The sequence below is a fragment of the Phacochoerus africanus genome, chromosome 4 (assembly GCF_016906955.1).
Source record: "Phacochoerus africanus isolate WHEZ1 chromosome 4, ROS_Pafr_v1, whole genome shotgun sequence".
NCBI classification, from domain to species: domain Eukaryota; kingdom Metazoa; phylum Chordata; class Mammalia; order Artiodactyla; family Suidae; genus Phacochoerus; species Phacochoerus africanus.
This window is the reverse complement of record NC_062547.1, coordinates 16817028-16831722: the sequence shown is the minus strand read 5'-3', so window position 1 is coordinate 16831722 and position 14695 is coordinate 16817028. Positions and strand designations below refer to the sequence as shown.

Below are 14695 nucleotides of genomic sequence, written 5' to 3'. Positions count from 1 at the left end.
TTCCAGCACTGACTTGGTCAAAAGGCGTCTCAGGTCCCCCAGATGAAGAAAAGGCACAGAAATGGCACTGAGTCCAAAAACCTTCATTCTCTGGAAGCTGTCTCAGCCCTATTCTGGGCCACAGTCAAGAGCTGTTCAGCTCACAGCGTGCATTTACCCTGGGTCCCTGGAGGTCCTAGCCCAGCTGAGAGGGATAGTAATTCCATGATTCTGTACCACAATTCATTGTGCTCCCCGCTTCCCCCCATCTCTCCCAAGTCCAGACATCCAAACTGCTCAGGGTGCAGGGGTGACAAAGGTGCTGGAAGCATTATGTCTGCCCTAATTGTGGCTTCAGCTGGACAAAGGAAAACTTCACCGGCTGACGCCTGGGTGACCTGGTCCCTTGATGGCCAATGTTTGTACCCCCAATGCCATGCAGTTTTTCCCACTAAAACAAGCACTGAGGGGCAAAACTGTGTCCTCTGGGCCACTGGCCAAAGATTCTGGGTGGGAGATGAGTGAGCAGGGCTTGGTGGAGAGGTGAAGCAGATCAAACCAGCTCCTTCAGTCTTTATCCCAGGTCCTGAGTGAAACTTGAATACTTACCCACATTTCAGGCCCTTAGAAAGGAGCACAGAGGAGGCAAATCCTGTTTGGAGAGAGCTGATGTCCAACACGGTACTTGGTAGACATCAGGCACATGAATGCTGAGTGACAGGTGCCATGGGCCAAGCTGAGCCCCAATTGTTCATCTAGGCTGGGGAAATCAGAGGGAGGCCCAACCCAGGGTCTCCTGTGCATGGGCTGGGGAGCAGCAATGGTGAGGAACAAGGGCCCAGCCCACCTCTCCTAGGAGGCGGAGGGGAGGGGGCTGAGTGGTTGTCAGGCATGATCTTCCCCATCTGCGACGTGGCGGTACCCGGGAGGCTGGGCCTGCATCCGGAAGAGGACGGTGAGGAGCAGCACTATGAGAAGGAAGAGGATGGAGCCACACACAGCCAAGGCCACGATCACCTCTGAGCACGGGGTGGAGAGGGAGAGAGAAAGGTCATGTCAGTGTTCATTCAACAGATATGGAGGAGTTCCCGTTCTGGCTCAGCAGGTTAAGAACCTGATTAACAACCATGAGAAGGCAGGTTCAATCCCTGGCCTTGCTCAGTGGGTTAAGGATCCGGTGTGGCTGTGAGCTGTGGTGTAGGTCACAGATGAGGCTTGGATCCCATGTGGCTGTGGCATAGGCCAGCACCTGCAACTCTGGTTCGACCCCTAGCCTGGGGATTTCCATATGCCACCAGTGCAGCCCTAAAAAACAAACAAAAAAATCTGAGTGCCTACCACATTCCAGGAGCTGTTCTTAAAGGGGATGATATCACAGGTGGCTAAAACAAAGTCTCCTCTCATGGATTTTACATTCTAGGAGAGGAGATGCCATGGTAGGAAAACACCATAAAGGAAAACAAGGCAGGAGTTCCCTTCATGGCTCGGTGGTTAACGAACCCGATTAGGAACCATGAGGATGCAGGACTGATCCCTGGCCTTGCTCAGTGGGTTAAGGATCCGGCGTTGCCGTGAGCTGTGGTGTAGGTCGCACATGCGGCTTGGATTCAGCATTGCTGTGGCTGTGGTGTAGGCCAGCGGCTGCAGCTCCTGATTGAACCCCTAGCCTGGGGACCTCCACATGCTGTGAGTGCGGCCCTGGAAAAAAAAAAGAAAGAAAAAGAAAAACAAAGCAAGGTAAGGAGGAAATGATGAAGAAAATCAATTAGGAAAGGTGTCACTGAGAAAGTGACAGTTTGAACAGAGACCTGGAGTCACTAAGTGAGACATACAAAAGATCTGAGAGAAGAGTGTGCTCAGGCAGGGGTTGGGGAGGCAGAGGACAGGAAGCCAATGCAAAAGGCAATTAATTCACTTGGGAGTTCCCTTGTGATACAGTGGGTTAAAGATCAAACCTGTACCACAGCAGTGGATCCGTGGCCCAGAAACTTCCCTATGCCACAGGCATGACTGGAGAAGAGAAAGGGAATTAGCTCGGTGTGTTCTTGGACCAGCAAGAAAGTCAGTATTGCTAGAGCAGAGTATGTGGGGGCAAGCAGGAGATGAGGCGGAGGACCAGACCAAGTCAGGAAGGCCATGGTGAAGAACGGGACTAGGATTTGATTCCACATATGATGGGAAGCCACTGGAAATTCTGAGAAGGGTGGCAATGTGAATCGATTCATGTTTTTAAAAAATTAACTCTGCTGTGTTGGGAGACTGGTAGGGCCAAGAACAGAATCAGAAAGAACCTTAGGGAGCTTTTTGATACTTCAGGCAAGACTGGATTAGAGAGCAAGAGCATGTGTTTTATTATTATTTATGGCCACACCCACAGCATATAGAAGTTCCTGGGCCACCAACTGAATCTGAGCAGCAGCTGTGACCTATACTGCAACTGTGGCAACACCAGATCCTTTAACCCGATGTGTTGCACTGCACTGAGGAACAAACCCACACCTCCACAGCAACCCAAGCTGCTGCAGTCAGATTCTTAATCCACTGTGCCACAGCAGGAACTCCAAGAGCATGTATTTTAAAGATGATGTGGAAGAACCTATACATGAACACATGACTGGGTCACCTCACTGTGCAGTGAAAAACTGACAGAACACAAAATGTAAATCAGCTATAATGGAAAACAAAAATCATTACTAAAAAATAACAAAGACGAGGTGGTGAGATCTGCTAGTGGTTTGGAGGTGGAGTCTGAGAAAGGGTCATGCTATGCACCTAGGTAGCTAATGCAACATTTGCTAAGATGGGGAAGCCTAGAGGAAGAGTGGATTTGGGGGAAGAAAATGTGATTTTTATTTTATTTTTGCTTTTTAGGGCTGCACCCGCAGCATATGGAAGTTCCCAGGCTAGGGGTTGAATTGGAGCTACAGATGCCAGCCTATGCCACAGCCACAGCAACTCAGGATCCGAGCCGCATGTGCAACCAGCAACACCACATGGCAACGCCAGATCCCCAACCCACTGGGCCAGGACCCCATCCTCATGGTTACTAGTCAGATTCGTTTCCACTGAGCCACAACAGGAACTCCTGAAGAACATGAACATGTGATTTTAGATCTCAGATATGAAATGCCTTAGCTGACATCCATGGGAAGACCTCAGGTCTGCAGCTGAGAGAAGAGGTCATGAATTGGACTCATAAAAAGACAAAACTTAGCATGGAGATGGTGTCTAAAGCCAAGGCCAGGTTAAGCTCACCTTGGGAGTGGGCAGTGGTGGGGAAAGGGCCAGGATGAGTCCTGGGCCATCCACTGGTTAGTAGGGAGGAGAAGCCAGTAAAGGAAGCTGCCTATGAGAAAAGCCTAACCTTTTCTTGGCAGAGAAGCCAACGGAGTATTTAAGGAAGGGGTGACCGATTCTGTAATGCTGCTGAGAGGTGAAAGAAGCTGACTAAGAACTGGTCGCTGGCTTTGGTGAGAGCAGGTCATTGGTCCTTGACAAGAGTGGCTTCTGTAGAGTGGCAGGTGAGTCTGAGAGAATGGGCAGTGAGGACGTGACACCAGAGACCAGGCAACTCTGAAGGATTCCACCCTCGATGGGGAGTGACACAGGGAGTGGAGCTGGAGGAGGACATGGGCTGAAGAGGTTTTTGTTAGGCTTTGGGATGGGAGTGATCCCATAAAGCAGGAACGCTGAGCACTGGGTTCCAAGTTGAGGTGAGAAGAGAAGGACCTGGCGTGTAAGTGGAAAGGCTGGCCCGAGGTGGCAGTTTATACCCGCAAGAAAGCTGGAAGACCTGGCGGTGGGAGGGTGAGATCTCTGGTGCTCTTGTTTCCTCAGTGGCATAAGGAGGGGCCTCAGTGAGTCCGTCTGGGGCGAGGGGCAGCGAAGGGAACTGTGGGGACCTGCGGTAGCATGGCTGAAGTGTGTCAGCGCTCTCAAGACCTACAGGTATGAGTGGGAAGTTATTCTAGGACATGGCCAGCACGGAGGCAGGCGGCAGCTCACCTGTGTCTGCAGGACCACTTGCCAGCTGGCACTCCTGCCGCCAATCCTTGGGTATGACAGGCTCAGTGAGGCGAAGGAAGTCCTGCAGCGGGCAGCGGTGAGGGCAGCCAGGCAGGATCAGCGGCCAGGGGGCCTTGTCACTCTCATTCCGAAAGTACATCTCCACTGAGAAATTCCTGAAGGTTCATAGGAGACAAGACGGGAGCTGCTCGCTAGGCCGACAGCAGCGCCTCAGGCTGTCCACAGCCATCAGTCACGGGAGCGCCTTGCCTGAGGGCAGAGCAGCAGCTCCACTCACCCATTATCTTCCTGGTACAGTTCAAATATGTGGCAGGCCGCATAGGGAGCTTGTTCACCGTTGTAGACATCCAATGCCATTTGCAGGGCAACCAGGGTGGTGTCATGCTGTAAGGGAGAAGGGCTCCCCATCAGCACAGCCCCCCACACCCCCAGGCACTGAAGAGGGACGAGACCCAGCTCTTGGCCTGACATCCGCACACTGCGGGCCGTGGGAGCTTACCGCTGAGTAGACCAGCAGCTTGGGGAGCTGGGAGGTGGTTGCCATCAGGGTCAGGTTCTTCCGTATCTGGGCCAGCAGGACTCCTGAAGGACAGAAGTCCCCAGTGTCAGTGGCCATAGCCATCACTATCTTCTCACCAGACCTATCTGCCGTTCTCTCACCCTCTGCGAGTCCTGGCTCTGATCACCACAGAGAACTCCAGGTTCATGGGAACTACACAGGAACTCTACAGCACCTGCTCTCTAAGAACTTTCACATGTGTAGGAGAAAGCAAGCTCAAGCTAGCTATCTGTATTTCAACATCGCCACTTATTTATAAATGAGTTACGAAGCCCTGCCCATGTTTGAAGAATTACTCCAGGTGGGAATAAATATAAACTCAAGATTGCTTCAGAACACACAAGGTGGTGGCTCCAGGCCAGGGGAACTCTGTCATGTGCAGGCTCTGAAAACTGAGATGTCGCAAAGGTTCGTCAGCTGGCACTCCCTTGGGGTGCTCACGTCAGGAAACTGGCCTGCGTATGACTGTCAGCCTCTTTCAAAGTGGGCCCCTGTGGTCCTCTGGAGGAAGGGATTCATTGGAGGGGAGGGAGGGCTTTCTGACATGGTGAAACTTAAAGAATGTGAATGGCAGAAAAGCAGCACACACCCAACTGTGCTCACTCACACAGGACAAACGTGCTAGGCATCTAGACAGCTGGGGACACCGATGACTAAGGGGATGACTAGGGGGGCCTAGTTCTGAAGAGCAGAGAACACTTCAGGTAGCATGTGAGAGGCCCCCAGGAGCGACTCCTAATGCTGTAGGGATCTGACAGGGGAGTGACATGCTGCTGTTGTCACTCACCCCCCTGCAGCCGGGCCTTCTCTGCCTGCTCGTAGATCCCGAAGAGGAAGCGGAAGCTGAAGTCCTTTAGCCGGCTCAGACGCTGCATGGTTTGGGGTGAGGCCCAGGGAGGCAGGACCAGCCCGTGTGTCTGCTGTATGTGGCAGCGGGCAGGTTAGCTCCTCACCCAGGCCAGAGCCTCTCCCGGGAGCCGTTCTCTTCCTGTGTGTGTGTGGGTGTGTGCAGGGAGAGGAGAGGCAGAGGTTTGCGACCAGGAGACATGGTGGACAGTGATGAGGCCGCAGGGCACAGGAAAGGAGGCTCGGGCACCAAAAGTGTGACTCAGCAGAACGGAGTCAGATACCACGAGAGCTCGGGGTGGAGAGAAGCAGGAACTGCTGACGATCGATAAACTATTTCCCACTCTGAGGTTCTTTTTCACCCATGAGGGAAGTTCCCTTGTTTCACAAGAGGCGGCTTGCCTGGACCTCCCGGGTAGGAATGGGGTCCAGGCACGGTTGCACGTGGCCTGGTCACCTAGGCCTGCTGAGGTGTGAGAGGAGGACAGTCATACCGGGGACCCTGAGCCAGCTCACCTCACAGAAGAGTGTGTCATAGACATTCCAGACGGTCTCCAGTGTCAGGTCCGTAAGCCCTGTCTCGTTGGCCACCATATCCAGAAATTGCTATGAGAAAGGGATCAGGGGATCAGTCCTGCCCTGGGGGAAAGGACAATGTGTGGTGACCTCCACCTCGGCCCCACTCACTGCATTCTGAATACTCTCATTCTGATACTCTGGTGTCCGCCGGGTCTCGTTCTGCAGCTGCTCAAAACGGGGACATGGGCCCAACGGGAACTTCAGCAGCTGCAGACCAAAGGGGGAAGCAGAGGCAGAGAAAGAGTGGGGGATCAGCAGTCCGATGGCCAGAGCTGCCCCCCTCACCGCCTCCAGGGAAGGGCTGGCCAGTCTTACTCTGTCCTCGGTAACAGGCACAGTGTGGACAGGAATAGGCTGCCAAGAGATGTTTGGATTAAAGCGCTGCATCCCATTAGGGGGGAAGAGTCCAGCCAAGTTGGCCTCAGCACTCATGAGAGTCCGGTCAAAGTCTGTGCTTCGAACATAAACCTGCAGAGATGACAACATGAGTCTCATGAGTGGGTGGGGGAGCTCTGGCCCCTCCATGGGGCCCCAGGGGAGGACCTGTTCTTGGTGGACACCTAGCAAATGAAATCCTCCGTGCATCTGGCCCTCTCCTCCCTCTGGCTTTCCCCATCCCCCTTTGTAGCCAAGGCCCAAAATGCAGCTGGGGGGTTTGCTGTCCCCAGTCTGTGAAAAACTCCTATGAGAATGGCTTTAGGTCAGATGCCCCTCCCAGTCCAAAGTGCTTAGTTAACAAGGCTCTTGCGTCCGTCTGTGTGCCTGGTTTTATTACACCACCTGTCACCCTATCTAGGCCCAGGTCCTTGAGGGCAGAAACTATCTCCACTTTTATAACTGGCTTAGAGACCAGGAGAGGAAATAAGATAAGGAACAGAAATAATTATTTGTGAAGAGAGAGGAAGAAGCTGTAAGGAAGGGCAAGATCAGGCAAGAGCTGGCCCTCAAGGAGACAATAACAACATCTAGAGACAGAGATCAAGTTTGTATGGCACACCATTATATGCAGTGCTAGCACAGTGCCTGGTCCATAACAGGTACTCCAAAAATGTCTTGAAAGCTTGAGCTATTTCAGAGTCAGAAACTACTTTGCTAGACCCTTAAGTCTGAGCTTGGATGCTTGATCCGTTTTGCCAATTCCCAAGCCAAGCAGGGGCAACTCAGCCTCTGGGGTTTTGTTCCAGACACCCCTTGGGTGTCTTGTCCTGCAGCTGTAACCAGAAATGACTGGAGGGAGGCGAGCGTGCCCAGCCTCACCCTTAGTCTCCTGAGGGCAGAGGGTGAGAACAGCAGGCCCCGTTTTCCTTGCCTGTCAAGCTCACAGCCTTACCTCTTGCCGGTGGTAGGAGGTGTTCAGAAAGCCAAGGTATCGTTGTCGCAGAGCCCGGCCCAGCTCCCAGTGCTGTAGCATCCCCTCCTGTAGGCAAACCCAAGGATTGAGAGGCCCAGAGGGGAGGGATGGCTCACCCCCCACCAGGGCTGGGCCACTGTTGCTTTCCAAGTTCTTGGCTGGAAGTAGGAGTGGGTTCATCTGATCCCTGAAGTCATTTATTAAGCAGCCGATTGTGCACTGTGTAGGCCCATTTTAATTGGCACAGGTTAAGAAATGTGATTAAAGTCAGCAGGCACATGGCAAAAAAGAATTCGGTGAAACCCCAAGTCCTGTAAGCCTGCTTGAGGTCATTCATGCTACAGCTCATCCTGAAGGAGAGCTGGCTTCTGACCCACCTTGGTTAGCTGGCCAAAGCCCTGGGGCCATTTGTCTTCTTGATAGGGGTCCTTGGGATATGTCTTTACTGGCGAGCGGTCTCCATGTCGGTACAGCTGAGGAAAGAAAATGGTTACCCTACAGGTCACAAGGGTCTCCTTGACGGAGACACAGAGCCCAGGTCTGCCCCATGCTGAGAGGGAAGCGTCACACCCTCTGGGATGCCTTAACTCCACCAACTGCAAAAGAACCCCAACTCAGAAGTCAGTAACCTCTTCCAGGTTCCAGGGATTCTAACTCGGCTAAGCAATGCCACTGGAGATCTTGGGAAAACCAAAGACAGGTGGGAAAGGAAAAGAAATCAAAGCAATGCAGACGGTGGGGGAAACTGTGAGGGGGTGCGGATCGCCAAAGGCTCCTTTAGACGTGAGTCTCTTAACTGTTCGACTACATCCCTGTCCCAGACCAGACTCACCCGACCTATCCCCTTACACCTTGCCTCCCCCGCCACCAAATACCCTAGGGCTTCGCAAACATTCCGAACCCAGGCCCCCAACCCGGCAGGCCAATCGTCTCCTCCTAAACCAGCTTCTCCTCCTCCTCCTTCTCCTCCTCCAGACCCCAGACCCCAGCAAAGCCCCGCCCCTCCCTCCACCAGCCGGCCTGAGTCCTCCTAGCGCTGGCGAGCCCTCAGGTGACCCGTCTCTCAATACCAAGGTAACGAAGCGCAGACTCCGGGCCTGGATAGGTGGCATCACCATCAGGTTCACACCAAGAAGGAGCTGGAGTAGAGCCGGCTGCCTCCAGCCAAACTGTCTGCCCGCCATCACCGCTGCAGTCTAGACAGCAGAAGGGCTGGAACCCCCTGGGTGATACTTGCGGCAGCCGCCCGGACGCACCCTTAAGGACACACGCCGGAAGTACGCTCGCCGCCATCTTGCTAAAGGAGAAGGGGGATAGTGGGCGGAGGAATCTGGGAGGGAAATTCGTGTAGGAGGTTGGCGATGCCGGCGTGGCGGAGGAGCTTGGGCGTGTAGCGCGACCTTGGGCTGCAAAAAGGCCTTGAAGACCTCGGCTTAGTAAAGAGAACCCTGAGCTCGGGTTTGCTTCAGGCCGCGGAGACCCGGTAACAAGGTGGCTCTTGTATTGGGCCGGACCGTGGCCGGGAGAACGAGCGCCCCCTCGGGTCGAGGTGCCGGCGGGCTGACTCGGAGCCAGAGCGGATGCAGTATTGGGGCTAGGAGTGGTATAGGGTGCCTCTCTCACACCTCTGTCTGCGGCTGGAATTTGAGCCTTGGCCCTGGCTCTCCTCCCCGGAAGTTTTGTTTGAGGTGAGGGCACAGAGTGTAAACAACCCTTTGGACTCTCTCTCCCTGAGGTTGGTCCCAGTCTAGCCACCTGCTCGTTGCCTGAGCGCAGCTTCAGGAGCCCTCTCACTTCCCCTTCCAGTCCTTTCCCTGCCCTCTCACCGGGCCACTTCTAAGTTTTAGTTAATAGGGATCAAGATGTCAGGCCTCTTCTCAAAGGGGTTGGGTTGCACAGGATGTTCAGATTTTGCAAAACCAAAGCAGTGAATCTCTAGGGGAGGAATTTCTGACCAGTGGGGAGATAATTTAGGAGTAAGGAGAAGGAGCATATCATAAAGTGGGATTAGATGGGATTTCTGCAGAACCAGAGGCCCTCTTAAGAGGCCCTGAACGTTAGGATACAGATATAGCCAATTTGGCTTCAGGTCTTTGTGACTGTGAGCTTGGAATGACTCAGAGCTCAGAGAGGTTAGGTCATAGGCCCTTGGGATGCTTTGATTAAGATCTGACCCCTAGGAGTTCCCATCATGGTGCAGTGGAAAAGAATCTGACAAGGAACCAGGAGGTTGCGGGTTTGATCCCTGGCTTGCTTCAGTGGATTAAGAATCTGGTATTGCTGGAGTTCCCGTCGTGGCGCAGTGGTTAACGAATCCGACTAGGAACCATAGGTTGTGGGTTCGGTCCCTGCCCTTGCTCAGTGGGTTAACGATCCGGCGTTGCCGTGAGCTGTGGTGTAGGTTGCAGACGCGGCTCGGATCCCACGTTGCTGTGGCTCTGGTGTAGGCGGGTGGCTACACCTCCAATTAGACCCCTAGCCTGAGAACCTCCATATGCCGTGGAAGCGGCCCAAAGAAATAGCAAAACAAAAACAAAAACAAAACAAAACAAAAAAAACACAAAGTCCTATAGTACACACAACACAGGGTAATATATTCAATATCCTGTAATAAACTATAATAGAAAAAAAAAAAAGAATCTGGTATTGCTGAGAGCCCTGGTGTAGGTCGCAGAGGCTACTGGGATCCTGCGTTTCTGTGGCTGCTGTGTAGGCCAGCAGCTGTTATCTCCGATTGGACCCCCAGCCTGGGAACCTCCATGTGCTGCCGGTGTGGCACTAAAAACCAAAAAAAAAAAAAAAAATCTGCTCCCTAGTAGCAAATCACCTCAGATCATTGGAGAAATAAAACCTGATCAGAACCTAGTGGGCATATGTGTCATTATCTTGCTGTAGGACTCCAAATTGAATTATTCATATATACCTCAGAATCTAAACTTTGCTTCCAGAATTGTTATGGAGGAGTGAATAGAAACTGAGAGCTGTAGTCTGGGTAATCAAATAGTTCTTGGCGTTCTTATTTAGTCACAAGCCCCTTTATGAAATCAGATGAAAATTTAGTCCCCACTACAGAAAAATATCCACATGCATGAACACACACAAATGTAATTTTGCATATAATCCCCAGAGGTCATTCCCTAGAGGATCAAGGTCTTCCCTGGAAGACCATGTCTAGGCTTTATAAATGAGCAGCTCTGAATCCTTGATTTAACCTAGTCCCCTTACTTCACAGGTAAGAAAACAGGCCCAAAGAGAGGAAGTGACTTGTCTAAGGTCTCACAATTTAGGAGTATTGATTAAGTTTTCTGATTTCCAGTCAAATAGTCCTTATAATGGGCTGTTTTTCACAGGCTACTCAGAGTGCATTGCTAAACTATATTCAGTGGCCCCCAAATACTTTTAATAAAGAGATTTCTAGCAAAGGAAACCTTTTCACATTAGTGAGATTGAATGGGACATGGCTAATTGGCAGGTTTCTGCATATTAGTGGGAGTTTTGAGTGTTTTGTTTTAATAAGCCCCTTACTCTCCTTGCAAACTAGCTAGACCATTGTGATTTCAGAATATAAGTCCCCGGCTTACTAAATTTTGGCAAGTAGAACAAAAATCCCTCAAATTTATCTTTTGTTTTTCTTCCCACTCACTCAAGTATTTCTGTATTCTTTGTGCCTGCAAGTATCCCATGTAGGAGGGATTGATGGAGAAGATATTATTTTCATTTTTGTAGTGAGAAATAAACCCAGTAAGGGTGAGGATTATACCCTGTGGTCCCCACACCTTAGTTCTCTCAACTACAGATGCAAAAATAATAGACATGTAGGGAGTTCCCTTGCACAACAGGTCAAGGCTCTGGTGTTATCACTGCAGCAGCCCAGGTTGCTGTTGGGGTGCAGTTTCAGTCCCTGGCCCAGGACCCATGGGTGTAGCCAAAAAAGAAAAAAAAAAATAGACATGTAGATGGATGGATAGAAAGATGGATACAAGAGCCTACCTCAGACCAAATAAATCAAAATCTCTGAAAATGAGGCCAGGTTTGAGAACCACTGCTCTACCCTTTATTGGCAGAAGCAAAGCTAAACCTGGGTGAGTTAACTATTTTTCCCATCTGGGAAGGCAATTTTGTGTAATAAAGTGAGGTGGGTATCTTTTGTTTGAGTCTGAGCTTTTGAATCAGCTGTACTTGTATTCAAATTTGATATTCGCCCTCTTGCTAGTAACTATCTCCTAGGATTATATATGAGGAGAAATAAAGGAATACACATAAAGATAAATGTATGTGGTAGGGCCTATTATATGTTACTTTTTTATAGAAAGTGTTATTGAAATACAGTTGATTTACAATGTTGTGATAATTTCTGCTGTAGAACAAAGCGATTCATACATTACTTTTTGTTTTTGGCTGCACCCATGGCATATGGAAGTTCCTGGACCAGGGGTCAAATCCGACCCACAACTGCAACCTACACTGCAGCTGTGGCAATACTGGATCTTTAACCCATTGCAACAGGCCCAGAACCCAAGCTGCTGCAGAGACAATGCCAAATCCTTAACCCACTGTGCCACAGCAGGAACTCCCACACATTCATTCTTTTTCAGATTCTCTTCCCATGTAGAGCACAGAATTTTGGGTAGAGTTCCCTGTGCTATACAGCAGTTCTGAGTTGGCCAAGCGTTCCATATACCACGGTGAATAAATGTTGCTTCTCTTCTTTCCTCTCTGCCATCTGTATCATCTCTGAACTCATAGGCCTAGGAAGCTGGAATTGCTGGGTGCTTCTCTATCTTGGGATTAGGAGGTTGGGCAGAAATCACTTGAGTGGCCTGCAAGATGACCCCCATGTTTTGCAGCTTTCCAGAATGGTGGAGAAGCAAGCAAGAAGCAGTTGCCCTAGTCCATCCCTGTGTGTGGCCTTGTGACCTTGTGGCCTGCCTCATGGGAGTGCTTTGAGGGAGTTGTCCAGTAGTGCGTAGGAGTATGGGTGGGTAATGCTCCTGTTTTTGCTGCCAGAGAAGTCTCTGGAGGTTCTGGGGATCACAGTTGTGACCTGGAAGATCCTTTTAGAGGGGTTCCCAAGCATGTTGCCTCCCGTAGGAGCCAAGGAAACATAGGAAAGACCTCGTGGGACTGGGAGGTTTTTGCACCTAACACCTCCTCTAGGCTAGTGGGACTGTGCCATGGGGGTGGATCTGGCAAAGTGAGATGTGATTCTCCTTGCAGATCACCAGACAGCCTGCCCTGGCATGGGGAGGAAGCCAGTGCTTAGTCCCCAGAACCTCTGTGAGATACCATCAACAGGTTTTGGTCTTCCCCCAATTTGCTCTCCCTTCCCCTCTTCAGGCTGGGGAGGCTCCTGAACCCCTGTAACCTGAAGGGGTAGCTCTAGCAGTAAAGCTTTGGTAATGCTTCTTCCTCCTTTACTAGAGACTAGGCTGACTCTCTGGCACAGGGGAGATAGCACCCCGACCTGCTTGTTCAGCAACTGGCTCTAGCCTGGGTCAGAGGGCTCCAGATGTGGCTCGTGGGTGGTCCTGGGTGCCAGCCTGTGGGGAGACTAGGGTGTCAGGAGAGGGAGTTGAGAATCAGAAGTGAATGAGAGTCTTCATAACTCCCAGAAAATAGGTTATCATACCCAGGACCAGCATTCCATCCCACATCCCTGGTAACTAGGTGTTTCAGTGACACTGCTGATTCTGCCTCTGTGCTGGAGCTTCAGGAGATGGGGAGAGGTAGAGAAGGGAGCTGGACCGATGATGTGGGTGCTGAGACAGAACAGTTGCAGTTTCTCAGGGACCAGAGTCCCTGGTTTCTACTTTCCCAGGACAGCTGGGGCCTTGTGAAAATCAGGGAAGGAACACAAGCAAGAGGAATGGAGAGCCTTGTGCTCATGACTCAGAGACGTCCAGGCCAGAGTGGGGACCTTGTGATGAGAGGGAACAAGAGCAAAAGTTGGGGGCAGAACTTTGAGATTGGGGGTGTCAGAGAGGCTTTTCTGAAATGTGAAAATGAATACATGGGCAGATTTTGCAACACCACTAAGCCTGCTGTCTTCTCAAGTTTTTCTCCCCAACCTCTGCCTGTTCCCCCTGCCGCACCCTGCGCTTCCTCCCATCTGTCACCAAGCTCCTTTCTATTTCTTCTTTCCCTGTCCTTCTCCCATCCTGTCTCCCCATGGCCCCTGTCCACTCTTCCCCTGCTCCCTCTCTTCTCCTCTTCCCTGGTGCTCCGTTCATCTCTGTTTTGGTCCCTCTGGCTGCCTGCCCTGGCCCCCTGTCCTTCTGTGCTTTAATGTGGGGCCCGTGGGAACTGGAGTTCACAGCAAAACAGGAAGAGCCTGTGAGCAGGAAACTGGGAGTAGGGCAGAGGGGGAACAACCAGCAGTAACCTCAGCTCCTCTCCTCCCACATCTGGACTGAAGCATCCCCAGGGCTCTCTGCTTTTCCCACTACAACCCACCAGGCCCTGCTTCTTCCATCTCAGCACTTCACTGGTCCAGCAGACCTGAGAGGCAACAAGATGAATGTCCTGCACTCTGAGGCAGGAGAAGGAAAGAGCACAGGGAATGGAGTGAGGACATCTGGATTCTGATCCCAGCTCAGCCACTAACTGTGTGTGGTCTTGGAAAAGGCTCTCCCATGAGCTCAGTGTTCTCTGTAAAATGGAGCTTATTGTACCCTCCCTCCCTCCTGGGGTTGCTCAAAGGACCAGAAGAGAGAGTGAGGGGTCCAAATATGGAAATGAGCACTGGAAGGTTAACAATTAGATTCAAGGTGATGGGAAGACCCATAGCTGAAAGGATTGGGAGGTTAATTACAGCTACCATTTCTTCTACTCTTACTATATGCCATACATTGTGCTCTGATACATTGTTTAATTCTTAGGACAACCTTATGTGGCAAAACCCATTATTATTGTCTGTTCTAAAGATAGGGAAACTGGAGTTCCTGTCATGGCTCAGTGGTTAATGAACCCGACTAGTATCCATGAGGATGCAGGTTTGACCCCTGGCCTCGCTCAGTGGGTTAAGGATTCAGTGTTGCCATGAGCTGTGGTGTGGGTCACAGATGCGCCTTGGATCCCGTGTTGCTGTGTGTGGTGTAGGCCGGAAGCTGTAGCTCCAAGTAGACCTCTAGCCTGGGAACCTCCATATGCCACGGTTCGGCCCTAAAGAGACAAAAAAATAAATTTAGGGAAACAGGAAATTCCCTTGTGGCGCAGCCGGCTAAGGATCCAGTGTTGTCACTGCAGCAGCTCAGGTCACTCCTATGGTGTCAGTTCAATTCCTAGCCCAGGAAATTCCGTGTGCCACAGGTGTTGCCAAGAATAAATAAATAAAAGAAAACATCTAAGTGATTAAA

The 14695-nt window shown here is 51.2% G+C and overlaps 1 protein-coding gene across 1 annotated transcript; it reads right to left on the bottom strand.

Moving 5' to 3' along the window:
- Positions 1–67: 67 nt before the first annotated feature.
- ACP2 (acid phosphatase 2, lysosomal) lies at positions 68–8583 on the bottom strand. The gene is made up of 11 exons (XM_047775827.1): positions 8411–8583; positions 7718–7813; positions 7320–7406; positions 6305–6457; positions 6098–6196; positions 5927–6016; positions 5352–5484; positions 4505–4587; positions 4283–4389; positions 3985–4160; positions 68–998 (listed from the first exon to the last, which is right to left on the bottom strand). The coding sequence occupies exons 1-11, from the start codon at positions 8522–8524 to the stop codon at positions 865–867; spliced, it is 1272 nt and encodes a 423-aa protein (XP_047631783.1). The 5' UTR covers positions 8525–8583; the 3' UTR covers positions 68–864.
- Between the last annotated feature and the right edge of the window lie 6112 nt (positions 8584–14695).

What these genes read in the sequence shown, in the direction of transcription:
- ACP2 (XM_047775827.1), bottom strand. Translation starts at nt 8,524, where the DNA reads ATGGCGGGCAGACAGTTTGGCTGGAGGCAGCCGGCTCTACTCCAGCTC. An exon ending in ATGACACACTCTTCTGTGAG is followed by an intron (nt 5,485 to 5,926) that starts GTGAGCTGGCTC and finishes TGCCACATACAG; the next exon opens with CAGACACACGGGCTGGTCCT. An exon ending in CTGTACCAGGAAGATAATGG is followed by an intron (nt 4,161 to 4,282) that starts GTGAGTGGAGCT and finishes ATGAACCTTCAG; the next exon opens with GAATTTCTCAGTGGAGATGT.